This window comes from Hydra vulgaris, chromosome 15 (assembly GCF_038396675.1).
Source record: "Hydra vulgaris chromosome 15, alternate assembly HydraT2T_AEP".
Taxonomy (NCBI): Eukaryota; Metazoa; Cnidaria; class Hydrozoa; order Anthoathecata; family Hydridae; genus Hydra; species Hydra vulgaris.
The window spans coordinates 35,933,658-35,959,976 of NC_088934.1; the positions used below are offsets into that span (position 1 = coordinate 35,933,658).

Genomic DNA, 26,319 nt, shown 5'->3' on the forward strand with positions numbered 1-26,319 from the left:
GAAATACAAAAAAAAAGATCTACCAAAACAGTTTAAACTATTACAGAATATATTTATTATTTGCAAATAACAATATTATTTACCAAGAAATTAGGCTTTAAAAAGCAATGCTCTTTTTTTTAATAATTTAAATTATCCATAGATATTAATATCTCCTGATAATTGAAATAACTAATAACAGAGCATTATTATTCAAAATAATCTTAATATTGTTAATACCTTTGAATAACTGAAATTTTTGAAAAACATAGCATCGTTATTCAAAGTAAGTTTAATATTTAGGTTATAATACTTTTTTACTTCAATAGCCTGATTACTCAGAGATAACTTTAGCATTATTATACTTTTAAATAGTCTTGTTCACATTTATAAATTTAAAAAAATAGATATCTGAAAAACTAATGAACTGATTACATATTTTTGTGAATATTGTATCTATGTTAGCACAAATATTTTTTCACCTTAAATATAAGGTTAAAAAAATATACACACAATCTATATAATGGATGGTTCACTCTCTCATAGCCTAGATATGAGAGAGTGTGAGAGAGAGTCTCTCTAACACAGAGAGAGTGAGAGAGACGCTCTCTCTTTATGCTAGTTATGCAAGTTAAAGTATATACTTCAATAATATTATTGTATATATTTTTGTATAATATAGTATAGATAGTATAGCATAGATTTGTACCATAAGTTAATATAGTATGGAATCATCATATAGTTTTGATGTATGACAATAACTATTTATTAGGTTAACTTAACTTATTTAAAAAGTTATTGGCATACTACAAAACTATATGATATATTCGTACTACGGTCGATCTCCTTGTTTTAGCTAGGCTATGAGAGAGTGAACCATCCATTATATAGGTTGTGTGTATATTTTTTAACCTTAAATTTAAGGTGAAAACAAGTTTTATAAAATAAGTTTATGTAGTACATCTAAACTTTTGGTAAATATACTGCTATTGTTGTTGTTGTTAAAAAGAAAAACTATAATTGTATTATTTAAATAAATAACTTAACGCATAGCAGTATAAAATTAAGATAAAATTATATTTTATTGGCAATAACAAACAAAATCTGAAATGTTTCATAATAATAAAAACGCCATTTTTTAAATATTATTAGATGATTTAAAGTTACGCCAAACTTAAGTCAGAAAATAGCAGACGTAACTTTTCTTGCGTTAAGTTTGCTGAGCACTTTTTAGCAAAATGTTGTGAATACCGTTTTTAAGACTTTTTGCGTAAGTAATAACTTACGTAAAAACTTAGGAATTTCGTAAGTTTTTGTTTATGCAAGGTTTGTGAATACCACTTAGCGTAACTTTGAACTTAAGCAAAACTTACGCAAACTTTACGCAAATTTTGGACTTACGAAAGTGTTGTGAATCCGCACCCTGGTGAGAAATGTTAACAATTAATTCAGAAGTACCGCGAATTATAATGTCCTTTGGAAAAAAGTCGTTCTTATATTTGTGAAAAAATGTTTAGTCAAACTTGAATTTCATTAATCGACTTCAAGTTTCTTATATCATTTAGAGCATAATAACAAAATTTTTCCGGCTAAAACTGTTCCAGAAAAGACAAAACATTTATGACCAAGAGTTACTACCTAACATAATGAAACAGGGAAAGCTTAATATGTACTTACTGGTTTGACAGCACTAGGTTGTATTCGTCTTGAGATTTTGGCCAATTTTGAAGATATTTAAAATCGCTGTAAAATTCAGGGACTTAAAATCCTTGACTATTGACATGCTATAAAGAAAACTGTTATGAACTACGCACCCTCAATAAAATAAAAATTGCTGAAGACTTTGAGAAAAAACAAAAACACTTGAGAGAGGTTTTCAAAATCTCTTCATGAGTTGACATCAGGTGCAACTAGCTGGTGCCTTAATCTATGTTATTCATACAAGTTTATATTATGATCGTAGAATGATTAGAATAAATGGTTCAATGCCTTCAGAATAAGCAGTTAAAATTGTAATTGAAAAGTTAAATGGTTTCAGCTCAATTTAGATCAATGATATCTTTGGGTGTGTTGTTAATGGTGCATCAGTAATGAAAAATAATGGCACGAGATCTGAGAGTTACTCACCAACTTGCACTTGCAATGGAATTCATTTTGCGGTATGTGATATTCTTTATAAGAAAAAAGATCCAGCAATGGAAACACCTGGAAAAAACTATTTAATGAAGAAGGAAACAAAAATTAAGAAACTTGTTCCAACCCTGATGATGATAATAAAAACGAAGAGTGCTGGAATGAGGAGAGTATGAGTTCTGTTGACAAGGAAGCACAAATTTAAAACTTTAAATTTTAACGAGAATTATGGTATATTTTAATTAAAGAATTGTAAAAATGTCAAGCTGTTTATAAAATTACCATATAAAATTGATACACTTTCATATTTGTAAAATCAAAATATTTGATACAAAACATCTGTAGATCAGATTTAGGAAAAGAGCTTAGACCTATTCTGAATACAAGAACGAGGTGGAGTTCTAAAATCAGTATGTTAAAAAAGCTCATGGATTTAAAAAATGTCATTAAAAAAGCTCTTGTTGAAATATCCAGAACATATTAGATCTCATCAAAATAAGAAACAAAACACATCTCTGATATTGTTCAGGTTCTTCATGATGTAGAGTTAAGTGTTATGGCACTTGGATAAAATTTGATAAACTTGCTTTGTTTTTTTCAAAATCTTAGAGATTAGTACAATAACATTGATCAAAAATGATAAAATGTTGTTTCTGAAAGAATTACTGAATGAAGAAATTATAATATTGCTGGTTTACTATGCTATTTATAGTTCAGATAAACTTAAATCAGGTTCATAATAACTGGAAAATGTTTTAAAAGAAACGAATAAAAATGAAATTGCTAAATTAGTTGAGAAGTATAGATACAATTATTTTTACACTAGGAAATAGAAGTAACACCTTTGTCTGATATTAAATCTGCTTGTGATGTGGAACCAATAAAAAAACTAAAGCTGAAGAATTAGCAGAAATAAAATCAAATATAACTTTAGCAACAAGAAGAACATCTAGAAAGGACTATCTAGTAAGCCATCCCCACAAGAAAGTTTGATTTGTATTTAAAATCACTGGAAAAGAGCTTGGCCTTTTTCCAGTAATTTTAAATGTTTACAGCATTTAAAATCACTGGAAAAAGCCCAAGCTCTTTAAAAATAATTTACAATATTATACTAAATCTCCCACCATTTTCTTTAGACGCAGAAAGTTTAAGTGCTGCTGCTTTATTTGTTATATAGTTTTGAGTTAGTTTAAATGATGACATTGTTAATAACTTATACTTTTTAAGATCATACCTGATGAAAATAAAGAAACAAAATAATTAGAAGTTGTATTTAATTTTTTCAAACTGTAGAGTGTATTTTAAAAATTAATAAAAACTAATAAATTAATTTTTCGAAAACTAATCGTTAATTAATTTTCTTGAAATACCGAATAATCTACCACCCCTACATATTTAATTTCTTTGAGCAAAAACTTTTCAGTATTTTTAATTAGATTTTATTTCTTGTTAAAATGGTTTTATTTCTTGTTAAAAATGTTTTATTCTAAAGGTTCAAAATTTTCAATTTCTATTTCTCTTCAAAATTTCTATTGAGAAAAACTACTGAATGTCATATGAAAAAAATGCTTATTAGCAACATTTAAAAAACAGAGCAGTTTAAAAGTAAGCGTTATTTTCAAATAATTTATAATAGTTTAATTATAATTTTTGTTTAAGAACCATTTAGGATCTTGTGAATATCAAGAGGTAAAATGTCCAAATGAACAGTGTCCTACTTCACTTTTGCGTAAAGAACTAACTGATCACCTGGAAACAAAATGCATTTATCGTTTGATTGACTGTCAACATTGCAATCAAAAGATTCTTTTTTGTGAGAAGCAAGTATAAACATTTGTTCTTTTAATTCTTTTTTTAAAATAAGCATTTCATTTTTTATTTTTATGTATATATATATATATATATATATATATATATATATATATATATATATATATATATATATATATATATATGTATGTATGTATGCATGTTTGTATGTATGTATGTATGTATGTATGTATGTATCAGGGGCGTATACAGGAATTTATTTTTGTTTAAGTCGTAAAAAAATTTTTGCCCCTCCTCCTCTATTTTTTGTTTCGTTTTATTTTTGGCGGGATTAAGTGTATTTTATAAAAATGTTTTAATAATTGTTTAAATGATTTATAAAATTGGTAAAAAGTTCACTGAAGCTGATTTAATGATTTTTGGTAATTAAAAAAATTTTTTTTAAAATACTAAGCTAATGTATTATATATACAGATTATAAATTTTTAAATATGAGACTTCTGTAGACAAAGTTCAAGACCATGATATAAACATAAAAAATAAAAATCAAATAGTAGGGGCAAGTCTTAATGAATTTTACTTTTAAAAAAAATTAAATTTTAAGGTACGAAAGATGGCATCTTTTATTTTTAACTAATTTTGAACAAAGTCTGTTTATTTATTCTCAAGTTCAAAATGACTGAAAAGACCACTTCCAAACACTATCTTGCAAATATTCTATACAATGCTAAGTAATGTTTTCACATATATGTCTGGCTATGAGAACAGCTGTTCAGCAAATGGTAGCTAAGTTTGTTTTTAATTGAATTCACCATAAGGTTAACTAGGTGTTCTTCAGTCATAGTTGGTCGCGATTCGGTTTTAATGAGAGCAAGCTTACTAATAAAGAGCGCTCTTATTCAGCGGTAGCTGAATAAGACTGGGATTTTATTGAAAATGCAAAGCGTAACACAGATATAAGTTAATATTGACTGAAGACCTTTAAAATAGATTGCCTTAACTGAATTGAAAAAGAAAGAATATCTATTTGTTCAAAAGTATTTGATCGCCTGAAAACATCTAAATGACGGATTTCTTCAATCGACACATCTTTTAGATTAATTACATTGAGAGTTACCAGCGCTTTGTATTTTCTTGTTGGTTAAGTGCTTATTCATCATTAGAATGAGATAGAGACCACATAAAAATAAAGATTATTCTCTACAAAGGTCAAAGATTATTCTCAAGAATGATTGCCTGCACTCTTTTATATACACCAAACACATTTTATGTTATCATAGCGCTGGCCTCAACAGTTCTTTAACTCAATTAGGCATTGATCTAAAATTTCTATAGCTTTACAATGTTAGCAACCCTTCTTTTTTTAAAAATTTTCTCCCTTTAAAACGCATCTTTGTTTTAAAGGTAGAAATTGCTTGTCAGAGCCAAAGCGCACTAATCAAAGAACAAGGGTAACTCGGAGTTCCATTAAAAATTATGGAAAAATAAATCGCAGCGTAGATCTTTTTAGCAATTGAAGCAAGAAAAATTTCCCTACATGTCATTATGGCCTTATTTTGAGTTTTCGTGGTATAATAGTGCGTTTGCATCCCTCTTCCACGTTGCATAAGTCTAGAAACTTTAGACAAAACTGGTGTGTTTTATTGTGCTTTCCCAACAGTGGGCTAAAAAATTACGAATTTATCTTTCTCTTAGCGTGTTTGATGAATCTACACAAATATTAACATAATATTGAAATATCCATATTAACTAGACTAACAATCTAAGCAACAGTAAAACTATTTTATAAATGTAAACTGTAAGCACACCTTGAAAACTTAGATTTCTTAGAACTGAATGGAGACCGTTTAGGATGCAGCGTAGAATTTAAAACCACTTAAATGCCTAAATTCCTATTGACTTTTTATTAATCTTGGTCTAATTTTTTAAGCTTTCAAAAGGTGACTTGAAATCAGTTGATGTAGTAATTTCTGAGCATTGGACTGGTAACTTTTCATCTTTTCTCGAAGTATTTGCTAATTACTTTTTATTTCCTTTTAAATCACCGCTGAGTGATTTAAAAGAGCCTTTTAGAGCAGAATTGTTATAACCGTTTCCGGTATAAATTTATAAATATTCGGATTTGAACAAAGAAACACAGTTATTGAGATATACATAGACTGCCTGTTCAAACGAAGAGCTATTAAATATCGTGTTGTTTTGTATTTTCTTAAAGCCACACTCTTCTTTTTTACGTTTGTTCTGGTTTTAATTTACAATCTTATATGCAGCTTTTTTTTTGACTTAGGAGTTTTGACCCTTTTATGACTTTAAGGTTGAAAAGATAGACACAGAAATGATATTGTTATCAAAATAAAACTCAGAAAACGAAGAGCTATTAAATATCGTGTTGTTTTGTATTTTCTTAAAGCCACACTCTTCCTGTTTACGTTTGTTCTGGTCTTAATTTAAAACCTTATCTGCAGCTTTTTTTTTGACTTAAGAGTTTTGACCATTTTTTGACTTAGGAGTTTTGACCCTGAGTCATGCATTTAAAAACTGAAAATTGCATTTTCATTTTAAGATGTGTTTGTGATAAATAATTTGGGAAATAGTTAAACTTCTATAAAAAAAGAAGGAAATTTAACTATTACTTATCTAACTGAATCAATTGTGTTTTCACTAACCATGTTAACACATAACAAAGGCACAGAGACTTGTTCTATCGTTCCAGAACAAAAACAACTTCCTTTAAAAGGCTAGATTACTTGAAGTTGATCGAATAGTTGAATAATGATTAGTAAACTTCTAAGCTACATTTGCTTTACTGAATTTGTAAACACATGGTATAATGGTATATGGTCTAAAAAAAATAGGCAAATAGACTGATGAAAACAAAAAGCAAAACAAAAAAAAAGCCACCCTGCCATCTATTAAGTTCAATTAATACTGGATTGATTAGCATACTTACAGGGGACAATATTTAAAAGATTTAGCTAGAAATCCATTATCCAATTTAAAAAAATTAATTATTTACCTTGTTAGTCAAAATTAAAGTCAAAAATATATATATCTATCCAGTCCCTGGATATATATATATATATATATATATATATATATATATATATATATATATATATATATATATATATATATATATATATATATATATATATATATATATATATATTAGGGTGGTTCTAAAAACATTTTTTTTGAAAAAAATCTGCTCCCACCCTTTAAATGTGTTCTATATAATACAAAAACACTAGGTTTAAAATTTTGTTGAATAAAAAATATTTTTAGAGGTCCCCCAAAACCCTTTAATATTTAACGGGTCCCTAATATTTAAAAAAAAAAAGTTTATCGAAAATAGGTCAACCTGGTACTCAAATGAAGCGAAATTATATAAAAATTTCAAAAATAACATTCATTTTGAAATAATATAGTTATTTTAGGTTTTACTACGTAAAAATCTTGTTTTTTAGCAAAAAATGAAATAAGTGAATTTTTCATGATAATTGTGATAAATAAGTTTAAACTTCAAATTTATTTTTCAAAATGAATAATATTTTTGAAATTTTTATATAATTTCGCTTCATTTGAGTACCAGGTTGACCTATTTTCGAGAAACTTTTTTTTTTTAAATATTGGGGACCCGTTAAATATTAAAGGGTTTTGGGGGACCTCTAAAAATATTTTTTATTCAACAAAATTTTAAACCTAGTGTTTTTGTATTATATAGAACACATTTCAAGGGTGGGAGCAGATTTTTTTCAAAAAAATTGCTTTTAGAACCACCCTAATATATATATACATATATATATATATATATATATATATATATATATATATATATATATATATATATATATATATATATATATATATATATATATATATATATATATATATATATATATATATATATATATATATATATATATATATATATATATATATATATATATATATATATATATATATATATATATATATATGTTTCAATGTCAAATCTTGTTGTATATGATATATATATATATATATATATATATATATATATATATATATATATATATATATATATATATATATATATATATTTAAAATATAAAGCTTAAAACAACAGCTGCGTAATTTTTTTCTTTTTAATATTTTTTGATCAGATTGACCTGTTTTGCTCAAATTGTCATCAGACATAAATAAAATACAAAAAACCGTTACAAATATTACACAAAAACGTCAAAGAAGACATTAAAAAGAAGCCATAAATGGTTATATATAAATTGAGGCGTAGTTAGTTTCAAGTGATTCTTTAACTTTACGTTCATCGTACTTTGATGTTATTGCTAAAGTTTTCGAATTTGACCAATCAAATCGACTGCACCAGGTGCATCCCATTTACCTTTTAAATAGTTTTTTTGATGTTTAATTTATTTCGTTAATATAATTTTCTATATTTAGAAAAGAAACAACCTTTCTAAAATAAATAGTAGTAAAACAGAAACATGTAAATATACAGTTAAACTTCCATGTCTCCCAAAAATAGGTCCAAAACTTGAAAACGAACTTAAACCTTAAAACGTTAGAACTATTTTTTACCACACCACCTACGTTAAAAAATATCTTTTGCAACAACAAGTGTAATTAAATTCCCAATAGCTATTCCGGTGTCTATAAACTCAAATGCTCTTGTGGCAGTGTATACATTGGCAAAACAATGAAGAAAATTTTTAAGAGATGCATTGAAAATCAAAAAAACTATTTAAAAGGTAAATGGGATGCATCTGGTGCAACCGAACATGGTAGAGAATGTAATGGTATGCTTGATTGGTCAAATCCGAAAACTCTGGCAATAAAATCAAAGTACAATAAACGTAAAGTTAGAGAATTACTTGAAATTAATTATGCCTCAACATATTAAGAAACAAAACACGCTCTTACATTTCTAAATTTTGACAATGGCATTAATATTTCTTCAAACAGTTGGAGACCTTTGTTTAAAGAAATTATCCAAAAAAACGTAATAATATTTTCTGATTTTATATTTACGTTTTCATGTAACCATTTAGGGCTTCTTTTTAATGTCTTCTTTGACGGCTTTATGTAATATTTGTAGCGGTTTTTTGTATTATATTTTACTTCTGATGACGATCTGTGCAAAAACAGGTTGAATTATCACAAAGAAAAGTTTTAGTTTGCACGCAGCTGTTTTGTGCTTTATATTTTAAGTATATATATATATATATATATATATATATATATATATATATATATATACCTATATATATATATATATGTAGATATATGTATTGTTACGTAATAGATTCCACTCGTGGTTATTCGTTATAGGTTTACTCCAAAGTGTTTAAAATAAACAACTACGTCTCGTTTACCCAAATATAAATAATCAAATATATATATAAATACAATTTATATTATTCTCTTAAATAGTTCGTCTTTTAATTACTTAATTCGTTATTGCTTCGCTAACTCTTCGGACTGACCAACTGCTCCAACCCTCGACCTTGTATATCCCCTATATCTATATTCCCATACACCTCCTTTTTATGTCTCGCCTTCTTCGCGTTTTTATATCTTCAGCAGACGCTAGACGCGGCTACGGTCAGTAAGCAATTTGGTTGATAAACAAATGTTTATCCAAACGCTATACGCTTCGTTGAACTTCAGTGTTCCGCTTGAATAGTTTTGTTTGAGACCTTCGTAACATTACTTACCAAAACAGAAAAAGTCCGTCCTCGGACTTAAAAGCATCACCAAAATATCAGAACTTATAAAATCTCTGTAAAACAACAATATGTCGAATAATCAGCAGAATCAGTAAATCTCTGCAGACAACAGTATCTCGAAAAAAATCAGCAGAATCAATAAATTACGTTAAACAACAATATCTCGAATAAACGGCAGAATAAGTAAAATCTCTGCAAAACAACCATATCTCGAATAATCAGCAGAATCAATAAATTACGTTAAACAACAATATCTCGAATAAACGGCAGAATAAGTAAAATCTCTGCAAAACAACCATATCTCGAATAATCAGCAGAATCAGTAAATTTCTGCAAACAACAGTATCTCGAATAAACGGCAACATTAAAACCATCATTGCAAAACAGCAACATAAAAACATCATCATTGAAATCATTGCTAAACAGCATCATTGCGAAACAGCAACATAAAAACAGCATCATTGCAAAACAGCATCATTGCAAAACAGCAACATAAAAATATTATCATAAAAATAATTGCTAAACAGCATCATTGCGAAACAGCAACATAAAAACATCATCATTGAAATCATTGCTAAACAGCATCATTGCGAAACAGCAACATAAAAACAGCATCATTGCAAAACAGCATCATTGCAAAACAGCAACATAAAAATATTATCATAAAAATAATTGCTAAACAGCATCATTGCGAAACAGCAATATAAAAACAGCATCATTGTAAAACATTGTAATAAACTACAGGAAACATCTTGACTGTAGGAAACTCGTGGTGGTTGGGGCGTCTCAAATCCCATCCAGGACTCTTATTCAAAGATCCTGCCATTACCGTTAACAAGTAATCTTCTAGTCTCTATGGACATCTTTACAAGCCGGATACTTGCAAGCACGCGTGGAATGTCTTTTTCCTTTAGGGGACATTGATGTTGACTGATCTTGTCGTGGCTGCACCATAGCCTCATTTTCCAAGTGTTTTTGAAAACATTTTAGGCACGGTAAGGCATAATTGAAATTGGGTTTATTCACAATCAAATATATTACTATGAGAAGTATTGCTGCCCACAAAATGGATCCACTAATACCACCTAGAAATTTATGGAAAAAGGAGCCTGCGCCTTCTCAAACATCTTTTACAGCTCCTCCTGCGGCTTTTAATACTGTGGATGAAGCAACACCAATTGATTGGACTAATTTTTCGTCTAAATTGGAAACACCACTTAGGGAGTCTTTAATGGCTCCTCCAATAGCTTTAATAATTTGGCTCCCTCCGCTTGCTGTGGCTTGTAGGGCACTGCCTAAGGCCGTACCAATGCCTGTCAAAATATCACCTCCATTTGTATCACTAATGGTTTTGAGTGTTTGTAACGTTTCGTGCGACCCTGATATCAGTTGTAAGACCGTATACGGTGAAAGGCGTTGTGGTTTATCGACTAAAATATCCTTACTATAGCCTCGAATGCGGGGAATTGGTTTAGTCTTTGAAGGTAGAACGTTATCTAGCTGGGTTCCAACAATTTTAACTCGTCCAAAGGCTGTTACTTCGTACATGGTGTTTTTTCTTGGATCTTGCAGGTAGGTGTGTTTAGGTCTGAGCTTACAAGGGATTCGAGGACTGGTCCTTATTAACTTTCTATCACTAACTTCTAAAAAAAAGTGATATTTGAACTTGGTAAAGTGATAGGGAAGTGCTCAAAACATAAATTGCCTATCTTCCGGGCATAGTTTATGGCATATCTGGTATAATTTACGCACTTCGACAGTAACAGAGCATCGCCGGCTGATTCAACAGTCACACCCGAAGATTGGTGTATCCATTCTGCCGATGTTGTAGGAAATTGAGTAATCATCCACCGATGGATGCGGGAAATTTCGGTCTGTATAAAGCACATTTGCTCCCAGGCACTTATCATACTTATTTTTTGGGACATGAGGGCGACGGAAATGTGCGCTTCCAAAATGGCCGTAGCTGGATCATTTCCTATTTTCTGCGAATAATTGGCTGCAGCGGACTTGTATTGTTGAAAAACATCCTCTGGGAACGTGGGATCTTTTAGGATCATGCCGTTATCCAGAGTAAGCACGTTGCCCTTTTGTTCTGATAGCTGTATTGCACCGCCAATTTTTAGGCTCCTGATTAGGATAAATTCTCCAATCTGCTCGATAGGGTATGTACCTATCTTTTTCATAACTTCTTTGTCGTGTTTAATGGAGTCCCAGACAATTACTGATTCTGCCCATTCAGTAGGCACACACCGACGCATGACATAATAACATGAACTCTTTGTGACATATTGTTCTATCGTTAAAGATCGCCCGGTAAGTTGTCCTTTGTATATTCTCATATTGAAGTGCATATAATCCGCTGTTTTTGTGCGCATCCATGAGCAATGGAATTCGTCTGAAACTACTGTTCTCCATGCGTTAGGGCCAGCTACTTGCAGTGCTCCATATGGTGAAATTTTGGTGGTCATGGCTGAGAGACATTCTCCTTGTGTTACAGCTACTTTTTTTGAATCTATCTCTCTTGACTTTTGGTTAAGGAAGTTTGATTGGCATGTGAGGGTGACCTTTTCGGCATAACAATGATATAAGATTACTGTCGTTGTTTGTGGTCGGTAGGCGTAAACATCTGCCACGAATGTCTTTACAGAATCATTTAAGGAATGCATATTATGCGCACAAGATAATATTGAAGGTAGCTGATAAACTCCGATAGGCTGCACCTTTGTACAATCATAGACTTCACCGATAAATAACCCTGTGGTCAATGTAGGTATTACGAGTAAGCATGAGAGAATAATGGAAATCATTATATTCCATGATCTGTTTATATTGAAAGTTGGCAAGAGTTTATTTCTGGTCTGTTTGTCATCTTGTTGTCTAATCGAAAATACTCTTGTAATTGCGGAAACATGTAGACTTTTTTTTGTCTTCTTTTTTTTTGTCTTCTTTTTTTTGTCAGAGATTTTGGGGGGTAATGGAATAATAACCCCAATTACTTGATTTTTACCAATGGTTACATATTTCGGTGAGGGGTTAACCATGTGAAGCTTAACTTGGTTAGACGCACCATGGGTTATGGTTGGAAAAACATGGACACCTTGTTCTTTAAAAAAAATTGTCTCTGGAACGAAAAGACAGTCCTCTTTAGTTTCTAAGGCGTGTGCTATGGTGAGGATAGTTTCACATTTCGGAATGGCTTTCATTTCCTTCTTGGCACATACCGTGGTCATTACAAACTCTCCAGTAGTTTTTTTTGGTAACTCTTGAAAAAGCGCTTCATCCGTAATATTCAAGTTAGGTTGGGGTGTATCGATTCTATCTAGATGGCCTACAGGGACTATAGGGTATTGGCAGCGGTCGTTGGGCAGCGGCTGGGATACTATAGCTTCATCTGGTGTAAGCGGCGTATCGGACTGCGGCGTCAGATTCTCTCGTTGTGTTTTGCTATCAGCCTTGACATTGGGTTGGTCGATAAGTGAATTATGTCTCAATAAAGTTTTGGAAATATTCAACCACTTGTCCTTAAGTTCATTAATTTGTGTTTTACGGTGGATTGGCGTATCATCAATAATTATTCCAGTGGCAAATTTATCATTGATAGGTTTACTGATCATATTTATAACAAATTTACCTTCAAATGTAACCAGATGATTCCCACAGTCTAATCTGACATTAAATTGGCTCATGAAGTCATACCCTAAAATTACTGGATGGGTTAAGTCTTTCGCAATTAGCATTTCATGCTCAAAGATATTACCTCCAATATTAATGGGGCAAAAGGTTTTTCCTAGGACATGAAGTGGCGCTCCATTAGCTGTTCTCAGAGTGCCATAGTAGGGAAGCGGTTTGGCAACTTGATTCTTAATGTTTTCGAAGATGGTTTCGTCCAATATACTACATCTAGCACCTGTGTCCATAAGAATAAGTACTTTAAATTTGAATACTTTACCCCAGATTTCGGAACCAGGGTCCTCTTCCGGATCCGATTCGAGTGTGTTGGTGTGTCGCTGGGGAATTCGGCTATCCGACTGCGGACTGTTTCGTGGTTCACTATTTCGAAATTGTCTATTCGGGGAAGGAGTATTGCGAAATGAAGTCGAGTTTTGTGTATCATGGTTCCAGCGGTTAGGTTGCGGCGATATAGGTTGATAATGATTTTTCACGGATAATGGGAAGGTTTGGTCAGAGCACGACCTTTGGGTGTGTCCTACCTTTAGGCATCGGTTACATATTACCTGCCCATCACTGGTACGTAAGTTGCGTCCAGATGGATGAAATCTTTCGTGTTGGGCGAGACGGTTATTGTTCCGCCTTAATGAGTCTATTTCTGACTGTAGCTCACCAATACGCTGATTTAAGTTTGGGTGTTCGCGGTAGGTAGAAGCCACAACAGTTTGCTTTGGGGGATTAAGAAGTGCATCTAGCTTGGCTTCCAATCGAGATATAATTGAATCCGATCCGATTGAGTCTTGGAGCTTAGCAAAAGCTACTGCGGCTTGATAATCAGACGGTTGCTTTAATTTAAGAGCATCCCGCAGGTGGGGTTTTAGTCCTTTAATGAATAGGTTTAACTTTGTCTCGTCATCGATGCCTAACTGCTGACTAAGATTATCGAGGGTGTTGGTGTAGGAGGTGAGATCGGTATTCTGTGACAAGCTAAACAATTCCATTTTCCGGTTCCATGCAATATTTGCATTATCGTAATGTCGCTGGAATTTCTCTTGGAGTTCGTGGTAATCGTTTCTAGCAAGTGCGGGAAGTGTCTCATAATAGACTAGAGCGCTGCCTTCTAAATAAAGTGGAAACGCTAGTAATTTCCTTTCCTCTGTCCATTGATTGTGCAACGCAATACGTCGAAAGCTGGCTAACCATTCAGTAATGTCTTCCACTTCTGTACCCCTGAAAACTTTCGGATGTAGTTCTTGGCTCGGTTTTAATGCCAAACGTTCTAAAATTTGCTCAAGTGACATGCTGTTTTTCACTTCAGGATTCGTTGGAGATCGACTGGTTTCGGTTTTAAACGGGTTGGTGTCTAACAGTTTTAAGGAGTCGCTAGAATCAGAGGAGGAGTCGTTGAGAGAGGTGTGAGAATTATTGTCTGTATCACCGCAACGGGTTGTTTTAGTAAACGGACAAATTTTCCCTGAGCGTAAACGGCTCATAAGTAAACATCAAAGTCAATATAGCTACGGCTCTGTTCGAGTAATCTGGCGTGAGTAACAATAACGAGATAAACCAAAGTTAATCTTTACTTACGTAGGTAAATCGATCGGCCCAAGCAGAGATAGAATCCACTTGTATCCGGGCAGTGCCTCCAAATGTTACGTAATAGATTCCACTCGTGGTTATTCGTTATAGGTTTACTCCAAAGTGTTTAAAATAAACAACTACGTCTCGTTTACCCAAATATAAATAATCAAATATATATATAAATACAATTTATATTATTCTCTTAAATAGTTCGTCTTTTAATTACTTAATTCGTTATTGCTTCGCTAACTCTTCGGACTGCCCAACTGCTCCAACCCTCGACCTTGTATATCCCCTATATCTATATTCCCATACACCTCCTTTTTATGTCTCGCCTTCTTCGCGTTTTTATATCTTCAGCAGACGCTAGACGCGGCTACGGTCAGTAAGCAATTTGGTTGATAAACAAATGTTTATCCAAACGCTATACGCTTCGTTGAACTTCAGTGTTCCGCTTGAATAGTTTTGTTTGAGACCTTCGTAACAGTATATATATATGTCTATATATATATATATGTATATATGTATACATATATATATGTATATATATATATATATATATATATATATATATATATATATATATATATATATATATATATATATATATATACATATATATATTTCACAGAGATAGAGTAGAGGTGACAATTGTGGAACACCATTTTATCAAATATAACATAAAAGAAAAAACAACAAGCGTATCAACACGCAACTTTGAAATTACCTTTATAAGGTAGTTTCTATTTTAAAACAATTTGAAGCTTTTTGTAGTGGAAATTTTATAGTAACAATTTTCATCAAATTTTTTTTTAATTTAATCTCATCGGCAGAAAATAAAAATTTACATTAAGGTTAAGTTAAAGAATACAAATAAAATTAATAAATCCATAAACAAATATTTTAGATAACTGTTCTTTCAAGCTTATGCAATATTTTTAATTTCCCAAGAATACCGCCAACCGATTGTTTATTATACACCTGTTTGTGCAGCATCATCTTTTACATTCCTATCCTGATCGTCTGATTTCGTACCTTCATTTGTAACCGTAAATAATTAGGGTAAATTAGTTAGCATTTTAAAGGTAAAATTAAAAATCAAAATTGGAATTACACAGATTAAATTTGGAGGATTTTATAGAGGATTTTTTGAATGGAAGTTTCCAAAAATTCCTATAGCATCCATGTTGATAAAATGAACTTGAACTGTTTATAAAATTTACGAAAAAAGTTCTTGCAGCAGGTCTTTCATAACGAGAGACCAGCAACTTCTATTTTTTAAATGTGTCAATGTCGCCATCAATAATTTCTAAAATATCGGAGACCATTGATTTGTTGCCATTTAGGAAGGTAGATTGTCGCGATAAGAGCCTTTTAACTTCCATGAACTAAAATGGCATACCCGACACTCGTTTATTATCTATATATCAGTCGTTCGGCTTTCAGTTGTTGTAAGGAAGTGAATCTTGAATACGCCTTTAATTCTAATTTAATTATTAACCCATTAAAAATAATTTTCAATAGGTTTTTTATATCGTTTTAACTATTACATAAGTTATCAGACCAATGGCTATATTACTGTATGATAATATAATAAACGTTTATTAAACGTCGATCAGACGTTTAGAATAACGACTTTATTAGTCAATATTGTAAACGTTTTATCGACGTTTAATAAACGTATATATTAAAAGATTTTAAGCGTAGATTTTAAATCTATAAATGCCTAGGTTAAATTTAAGATCATTTAAAGGTTTACAATATTGACTGATGTGAGTCGATATTCTAAACATTAGATCAACGTTTAGTTAACGTATAAATAAAAGGTTTGAAATCTACGTTTTAAAACAAGAGTCGATTTTTAGTCAATAATAGGTCGCAAAACGTTTTATTCATTTTTTGACCAATTTTGACTAAATATGAACCAGCTCTGAACCAATATGTGGTTACTTGGAATTGTGAATTATTTAAAACGTAAATAAATATAAAATTCTTTGCTATCTAAAAACTTTTAAAATAAAAATAACTCGTACTTACGTTTGTAAAACGCAAACAACTTATACTAAAGTACAATTGCAACTTGCAGTAGAACGAATCAAAAAAGGCGAAATGTCACTTAGTTAAGCTTCAACATCCAACATACCAAAAGCAAGTCTTCGCAAGCGTGTGAACGACAAATTCTAATCACGTGACAGAGATACAACTACCGTGCCAGGTAGATACCGTGCAAAACACAGCGTTTAAGCAGAACGTTTGCAGATGTCATCGCAAAAGTTTTTGGTTTTTTGTATCTACAAATCAAAGCCACCTGCTTTTTCTAATCTGTATACCAGCACAAGAATGGTATCAAGGTTTCACAAAACAATGGAGTCATAAATTAGTCCTCAGAGTAGCAGGCAATATTTTGTCTCTAAGAGGTTCTTCTTATACCAAGGATAAAATAACAATTTATTTTAATATACTTCAAAAACAATTTCTCAAAGTAATATTAATAATAATACCTCGTGCAATTTGTAACATTTGTACGAAATCGGGTTTTCAGGCGATCTAGGTAAACAGCCTATAATTTCCATGCTTGGTGCTTAATGCTCTTTAAAATTTGTTGGTAACATTCAATAGTGGTCATAGGAATGGACACCCCTGTAATTTTTACCATTTTTCTTAGAAAGATTTTCCAAAAAGTTGGAAAATGGAGGAACAAAATCTGGAGTGAGGACGGTGTGCGAAAGGTTTAAGGCAACCAATACCTTCAAAAATATGCCAAAAAATGGAAAAATTAAGAAGACATCTGTCAACGATGACAGGATGATAATGAGGCTTGCACTTAAGAACCAAATGGCAACTTTAGCTGAAATTAAAAATGATTTAAAGGCCGCCAGGTAAAAACCATATTTAAACAAAAAAACAACGAAATAATTGTTTGATTTGGGCAAAAGAACACAAGGAGACAAAGGACAAAGGAAGCCTGGGCAAGAGTTATTTGGAGTGATGAAAGCAAGATTTTCATTTTTGGAAGTGACGGAATCAATTATCTGAGAAAAAGGCCGGGTGAAGATCTTTTACCTGAGTGCACATTGGTTACAATGAAGCATCCCATAAGTGGTCGAATCCACGTTGTGGATGCTATTTTAAACGCCAAAAAATACCAAAACATATCAGAACCCAAATTACTCCCATCGATTGATAATTTGTTTGAGGGAAAAACAGAAACCTGGGTGTTCCAGCGGGACAGTGTTGCATGCCACACCGCAAAAGCTGTCAAAAATTAATTTAAAGTCAAAAAGATAAACGTTTTGAAGTGGCCTGGAAACAGTCCGGACCTGAATCCGATAAAAATCCTGTGGCCTCGACTAAAAAAACTTGTAAGGAAAGAAAAACCGGGGAACAAGCGACAACTAATAGAGGCCCTAATCAAGTTCTGGTTTCACGTAATCATCACTGAAGATTTAAGCAATTTAATGGACTCAATGCCTCTTGGATTGCTGCAATATTAAAAAATAATGAATATCCAACAAAATATTAAGTTTATTTAATAACACGTTTTGTAAGCTGTAAAATGTAAATTTACCATAATTTGCCACTTTGTCATTAAAATGTTATATTTTTATGTTAAATTTATGAATTTTAATCAAGAATTTATTTTTTTTTCAATCTAAACACATCAAAAAATATTAATTAATATAGAAAACCGCATAAATATGGTTATTTTCTTTTAAAAAACACACCAAAGTGAAGTTTTCATGTATTTTGAAGGGATGTGCATTTCTATAGCCACTAGTGTATAAAAAATTTATTACATAGTCGTAATTAATTTTTTATATTACCAACAAATTACACGGTACACGAACAATAAAACGGTAATTGTGTCAATGTTACCGGTACCATTCTGCCACCATTTTTAGTTTACAAATCAATATCACGTCTAAAAAAAGGCAGGTGAGTAAGGGGACCATTACTTACCGCATTTACACCGTATTCATGTTGGGTTGCATGAAAGAGAGTTAATTTATTCAATGGTTCTTTATTCATATTTCTATTCATACCGGCAATCAAATTAATTCAAGGTAGCATACACTTTGTTGGCCAAATTTCTTAGGGAACCTTATGCATCTACAAATTTCAACAACTTAACAAGAGGAAGTTCCATTCAACTACATTCAAAACCTTTTACTAACTACCTTGAATTAATTTGATTGCCGGTATGAATAGAAATATGAATAAAGAATATATATAGTCATTTTATTTATTTGATTTTTTTGGTTTATTTATTATTTATTGTTTTTAACGATTTTCATGTGAGTGTGTATTGTCTATAATTGTTAAATGTGTTGATTTTAATTAGTTTATTCTTGTTAAAACTATTGTTACCATCAACAAAAAATAAAGTTTTAAATTAAATTTAAAAAAATTTTTAGCTTCAAAGACGCATTTAAACGAACGCAAATAATTGCTGGATTTTTAAATACTTATTTGTTTCCACTTAAAATGAGCAAAATTGATCAATCTAAATTATAAACTGCTCAAGCATTTTAAGTACCATATTAGCCTGCTATATCATCTTTATCCAAGCCTGTTTTTTTATCCTCAGCTTGCCTTATATGATGACATAGGCTGGGATGAGGATGATGAAGCCTGCTTCATCATCCTCATCCCAGCCTATATCATCATATAAAATCAGTAAGCATCAAACTTCAATGATTTGCCAACTTCAAAATTTAACAACAATACCTGTGATTCCTGCTCAAACATATCAAATGTTGCAATACTTCACAAAGAGACTCGAAGGCAATTTGAAAAATGTTTTATAGCCTCAACATGTTGACACAAAAAAAAATCCAAAGGAGCCAATATTCCGAGTGTTGAAGGCCAGTGTCAAAAAAACCGAAACAAGACAAAGACGTCAAATGGTACAAAAGGTGTTGCAGAGTTTGGGAATTAGGATTGCTGAATCAAAACAACATGTGATACCAATATCAAGCTTTTAGTTTTTATTTAATTAATAAGTAATTTTTTCGTATATTTGATTAAGCTCCGGCGTTACCATATTTCCATTAATTTTGGTAATACGGTAAAATTCGATAATTAGACAAGAAATCGGTGGCACTTAGTCACAAATGCAATATCTAGTTAGATAATCGCAATGCTATCATTTTTAGAGAGTGATTTACTCGACGTTATATTGTGAATTACTTTTTATCAAAAAAATGAGTGCGATTTAATGCAATTTTTTATCGCTTTTAATTGCATAATCAAAAAAAAATTGCTTTTATGCTAACCGCCAATGCGGTAACGTCGGGGCTTATATTTGATTAAAATATTTTTTTTGTAAACTCAACTTCTAATAAGAATAAAGTTAATTTAATTTTTAGCTAATTTAGCTCAATTTTCTAAGTAAAATCAATTGTTATAAAAATTAACCAATTTATTTTTACCCAATTATGAAGGGAATACTAAATGTGAGGAAAATTAAAAAAAGTTAATTCTTCATAAAAACCAATTTTTTTAAAAAAATTTTAAATATATTTCTCAACGTTTATATATTTATATAATGTTAAAAATTCTCAATAAAACATTAAAAAAAAACAAAAAATATTTTACCTTTAATGCTAAATCGTTTACTATAACCCCCGTTTAGGTTGTTATGTGTATGGGTGTTTTAACGAAAAAAAACCTTTTTTTTAAATAGTTTACAATATGATGTAGCTTTAAATTTTATGTGTTGTAATTAAACCAAAATGTTAAAAGATTACTTACAAATATCTTAACTAAAAATATACTTTACGAATGATGGCTAAAGACTAAAGTTGTTAACCGGAAGGTTTCGTACGATTCCGGAAAAATAAAATTCTTTCTAAGGATATTGAGAATCAGGAATGTTGTTTTTTTCGTACCGAATATTGCAAAACAAAACAAAAAAAGCCAATGTTTATTTCGCAAATGCTACTAACGAAACGTAACCTTTTGCAAGTTAAATTACAAAATGAAACTATTTTGCTACAAACAAAGGTAGCGCTTAGGAAAGTCGCACTTGCGAAACGAGCTCAATCGCTAAACGACGTTTCAAAGTATGTTAGGAAAGTTTGTTGGCCAAACGATATTAATTGTACAAAAATAAAAAATTTATACTTCATAATGCTTGCATTAAAATTTATTTTCAATTTTGTGACGTTGTAACATTTTAAGGTTTTATTGTTTGAAATAATGATAAAAAAAGAAATTACTTTCGAAACGAAACTTTTTTGCCCCGCTACTTACAAAACAGTTCTAAACGGGAAAAAGAACTTACTAAACGTGGCATAATAAATGTATTTAATTACGTTTTATGAATCAAATACGTATAATTAACTAAGTAACTACAATACTAATTATTATGTGATATTAATAATCAATGGTAAATTTTTATAAATAAACCAAGACTTTCATTAAATATACTTTTTTAAATGTCATTTTATGAATAAGAATTAAATAATGAAGATAACTTGAACAATGTTAACAAGCGAATGCAATCGTTTAATCGGGAAACAATGTCTTTGTTGAAATAAAAAAAGCCTAATTTAAGTATTGAATACTAAAACTTAATTATATATTAAAATGCTTAAAAATAGCTTTCACTTGTTTTCAAATTGAACGATTTTATGCTTAGAGAGTTTCATTTATTTTTTTATTTTTTTGTTTGTTTATTTTTGTGGTGCCCTGTTAAATGAGCTTTGGCATTTGTTATCGTAAAAACAAGTAAATTAGGAAATATTTTAAAGACATCATTTTCAAAGATTTTTTCTAGAATGTTTTTCCTTATCAAAAAACAAATAAGTTTGGGCGGAAAGGTGGGAATGACATTTGGTCCGCCTTGTATCGTTGGCCCTGGAAAATGCTTTAACACGCAACACCCCAACATTATTGGAACTATACAACTGCTGAAAGTTTTAAAGCTCAACCTATTTTGGATGTTAGTGAAAAAATAACTGAAAATTTTGCCCTAAAAAAGCGGGCAATTTCAATACAACCCTTCCCCGGATCTACGACCCGAGAAGCAAAATATTACTTAAATATAGAAGCTCGCCAGGACTATACAAGCGCTGAAAGTTTCAGAATTATTGTTACTCTAAAAGGTTGTGATTTATTAATTGCATAATTCAGTAAATACAGGCAACGACCAAACAACACGTGAAGTTAAATTAAACTTTTTAAACTATTTATATATCTATATAGGTTTTTATATGTATATATATATATGTATATATATATATATATATATATATATATATATATATATATATATATATATATATATATATATATAACTTTTTAAACTATTTATATATCTATATAGGTTTTTATATGTATATATATATGTATATATATATATATATATATATATATATATATATATATATATATATATATACATATATACATATATATACTAAATCGATAAGTTTCTTTTCGTAAAGCGTTACTCATTAGTTTTTTTTTTATTATTCATTATTATTTTACGTAATCATTATTATTTTTTCCTAATAAATCAAACGGAAGGTGAATTTACGTATGTATAACTTCCGTGATGGCAACTTTAATTACGAATATAAAAATGCAATATTTTTGTAAGTTTTGTATGATATACATTTTTTGATGATACGTAAATCAAAAAGGCCAACTAGCGCAGATTTTCCAGCTCTTTCAAAACATCCAGTTTTCACAGTAGAATCAATTTCTCCAAATTTTTTAACAAATTTTATTTTTTCTTTTAAAAGTTATGTTTTGTACAATATCAATGAATTATTTCAAGCAATTCGTCTATAATCTATGTCATTTAGTATTGCCTTGAATTAAAGCAATCGTGAAAAGGTTGCTTTGAAACGGAAGAATAAAGTTCAGTATTGGGGATCGTCCAGAAATTACGCAACACTAAACTTTGTTAGTAATCAAAAAAAAAATTAAAAGTTTTCCCTGAAGTTAGAAGCATTAAGCTAATTTTTAAAAGATTAGAATACCGCATTGCTTTTATTGAAAATTGCTTTGTAAAAAAGCTCTCCTTTATCCACTTTTTAAATAAATTTAGCGTTGCCTAGTTTATGGACAATCCTTTAAACAAAAACGCTGTCGCTCAAGAGTAGCGCTTCTTGTTTCCTCGTTTTACGTTATCTTATAAAACTTTCCTGCTTTTTTAATTTTCAAACATATCACGGTTCACTATTCCAAACAAAGCTTTATTGGCAAAATCATCTTTGAGGTGTTTTATGGTTATAAGTGCTGTACTTGTTACAAAGCGTTCTAATTAATTATCAACACACAAATGTTTTTGCTATGATTTTAACTTTTATGTTAGAATTACAAAATTGTAGACTAATAGATATTTGGTAAATAAAATTGTTCTATTTAAAGTAAATTGATAATTGATGTGTAGACAATCTCTTAAACAAAAACGCTGTCGCTCAAGGGTACCGCTCCTGGCTTTTTTGTTATAAGCTATCTAGTTAAACTTTGCTGAGTTTTTTATAGTACCAACATAGCTGGGTTGATTATTCAATACAAAGGTTTACAAATCAATTAGAAACAAACAAATATATTGCTATTTATTTATCTTTCATGGTAATAAAATGAACTGTAAAATTGTGTAGAAATAGATATTTTGTAAATAAAAGTGATGTTGTTGGTATGAAACTTCCCATATTAAAATTTATCAAGTTTATACAAACTTTGAGTTTTGTGAGCCAAAATAAATTTCACCAAAAATTTAATTTTGCAATTTTAATACTTATTTGCTTTTAAAAGTGATAATCGAGAGCCCACGAATTTCAAGGGACAAATTATATGGTCAACAGGAAAGAGTTTGCTTACGATCAAAGACCTCCAAAAGGACTTTAATCGTAAGATTTCATAATGAAATCGACAATGGGGAAGAAACAGTCTTTACTGAGAAATCTAAATTGAGAGCTGAAGTTAAAAAGATTACGAACAAACTAATTAATAAATTAGATTAACGAAAGAAAGCCTAATGTGGATAAACTCTCCGTTTTCTTGTAAATCTTTTCAACATGGATATCAATATGAGATTTTTTCTACTGTACAAAACTTTTTTGTCCGCTAATGAACTTATCTGATTCCTCATTTAACAAATGTCTCATTTTGAAGCTCTTGTTCCAACAAAGATAAATGATAAAAAAGTCAAACGAAAACCTTTACCTCTGGGTTTACTCAAACTAATTAGACATAAGTATCTTAAATAGACATTCTTCAACATTGGGGTTTATTTTAAAGTCACACTGACCACGGCTGAAACAAGCTGTTTTGTAGAAAGCTCATTTTTTAACATTTGAAAGAATCAAAAGTGTTTATTGCTCAAACATATACAGCATAATAAATATTTATACAGAACTTTTTATCAAATATTTGTTTAGAAATGATAATTTTAGTTAATAATAAATGGATTTGTTTTTATATGACAAAAAGTGCACTTTTTTTAAACGACATGTTTATTGAACGACATGCTTTCATATAAAGAGTTATGTCCATTGCATATTTAAATAACAAAAAAAAATGCATTTGAAGTTCATAGCATAACAGTTAGAAGATTTATTATTTTTAAAACTGCTTATAAATTTGAATAATAAGAATTAAAGAGGGGCTGAAAGTATTAAAGAACCTGTAGCCAAGAATTACTTAAAGCATCCCTGACCATTTTAAAGTCTAGTACACAAAGAATAGTCATTGAAGCAACTTTTTTTAAACAAAATTACCAAAAAGCAACCAAAATAAAAAACTGTCGTTGGCATTTTTTTTTCCATAAATTTGTATTTATTTTCTTTAACATTGAATGTTTTTAAGTGAAAAAAATGTTTTTAACTAAATGAGAAGGTGGTGGAAAGGCGCCTATGATGGCATACTTAAATTTGAAGCTTCATTATTCAGAACCCTGAAGACCAAGAACAAAAATTTTGATATGGATTCATTCTTTTTTACATGTAGAACAATAATAACCCTAGGAGTTTAGATCAGTTTTTTTTTTCTTTTATTTGTTATTTTTATTAAAAAAAAAAAAAAAAGAAAAGCACAAGTATGCCTTCATAGACAACTAATGTTTCTCTGATGGCATGGGGAAGGATGGAACTAGTTAGCATCAAGGGTAACTTGACGATTTCATTTGACCTTAGAGTCTTCCCTCGGAAACGCTAGAAATAACGCGTAACCATCCTTATTAGCAGTAGGCAACCCGTGATACTGGTTATTAGTAAATATATTACTAATAGCAATTTAATTCTTGTTTATTTTCTCTAATGAAGTATAAATTTATTTATACTTTTTTAGTTCTGCTTACTTTTCTTTTCTTGGCTTCCCGGTTCATCTAAAATGTTAGCTTCATTAAAGATATTTAACCATTTATTTCGCAACGTTCGAACATTAAATGCGTAAATCAAAACAAATCGTTATGTTAAAAAATGACTTGAATTATATGCATAGATCATCCAAGTCTTATTTTAAAATTGCGGAAAATTGTTTAAGTAAAATATCCGGAATATATTTAAAATGTTTCTAATTTTTTTTAAACTGTACTTTATTTTTCTAAGAGCGATGAGTGAAGCTTAAAAAATTAATATTCACAAAAATTATACCTAAACTTGTATGTTAATATAAGTTAATAATATATAATTTGTAAACTTGTATGAAAATAAATTCTTTTGTTCAAGAACGCAATTGCTTTTACTCGACATTTTTGAAGTAATTGTTACGCCTTTCGTGAACACAAATTTGAGCAAAATCGATAAAATCGTTCACATAAAGGTGACCAATTAGTCTAAAAGCGCTGAGTAAAAGAAGTTGCTTTTTTTATTTAACCAGCATAAGGAGCTGAAAGATTATAAAACAGATGTTAAAACCATATGAAAAGGTTGTAAAAAGTATATTTAAACTTGTATTTACTTTTTTTTTAACAAATTTATTAACATGATATATAATTAAATATTTAACAAAAATGTTTATAAAAAAAAACCCTTTATCAAACACATTTTTCTTAAAAAACAAATTAACGTTGAAGGCACTTTTCAAAATCAGTTACATCAGCCGCCATCTACAGCTTCGAGGAGCCAAGCATAGCCTATTGTAAAGAAAACCGATAGGAAAGATGATTAAACATATATTTAAAAATTTACGTAATTCCATATTAATAGGAAGTTATAGAAAAGTAAATTGATAAAAATTAAAAAAGAACAATAGAAAAACCGGATTTTTAAACGCTACTTAACCCTGAGCGTTTTGACAATGGTGTTCAATTTTGAAATCAATATTTTTTAATGAAAAGCTAACTCATTTAACTAATCTCATTCAAAGAGCAAAATTACTAATAACACTAAAGATAAAAAAATATGAGATACAAAAATTGTAGTGTAGTAATGTCAAATTATCTTGGCTTTTAGTGAATGATTAAAAGCAGTTAGTGAAACTACCTGTAATTATTATT

At 30.1% G+C, this 26,319-nt stretch overlaps 1 protein-coding gene across 1 annotated transcript in view; it reads left to right on the top strand.

Annotated features, from left to right (window-relative positions):
* LOC136091285 (TNF receptor-associated factor 5-like) overlaps nucleotides 1–26,319 on the top strand; it is a 138,562-nt gene that overhangs the window by 53,275 nt on the left and 58,968 nt on the right. The window contains exon 7 of the mRNA XM_065818648.1: nucleotides 3,772–3,936. Within this exon, the coding sequence (XP_065674720.1) occupies nucleotides 3,772–3,936 (165 nt within the window). The remainder of the gene's footprint in view (nucleotides 1–3,771; nucleotides 3,937–26,319) is intronic.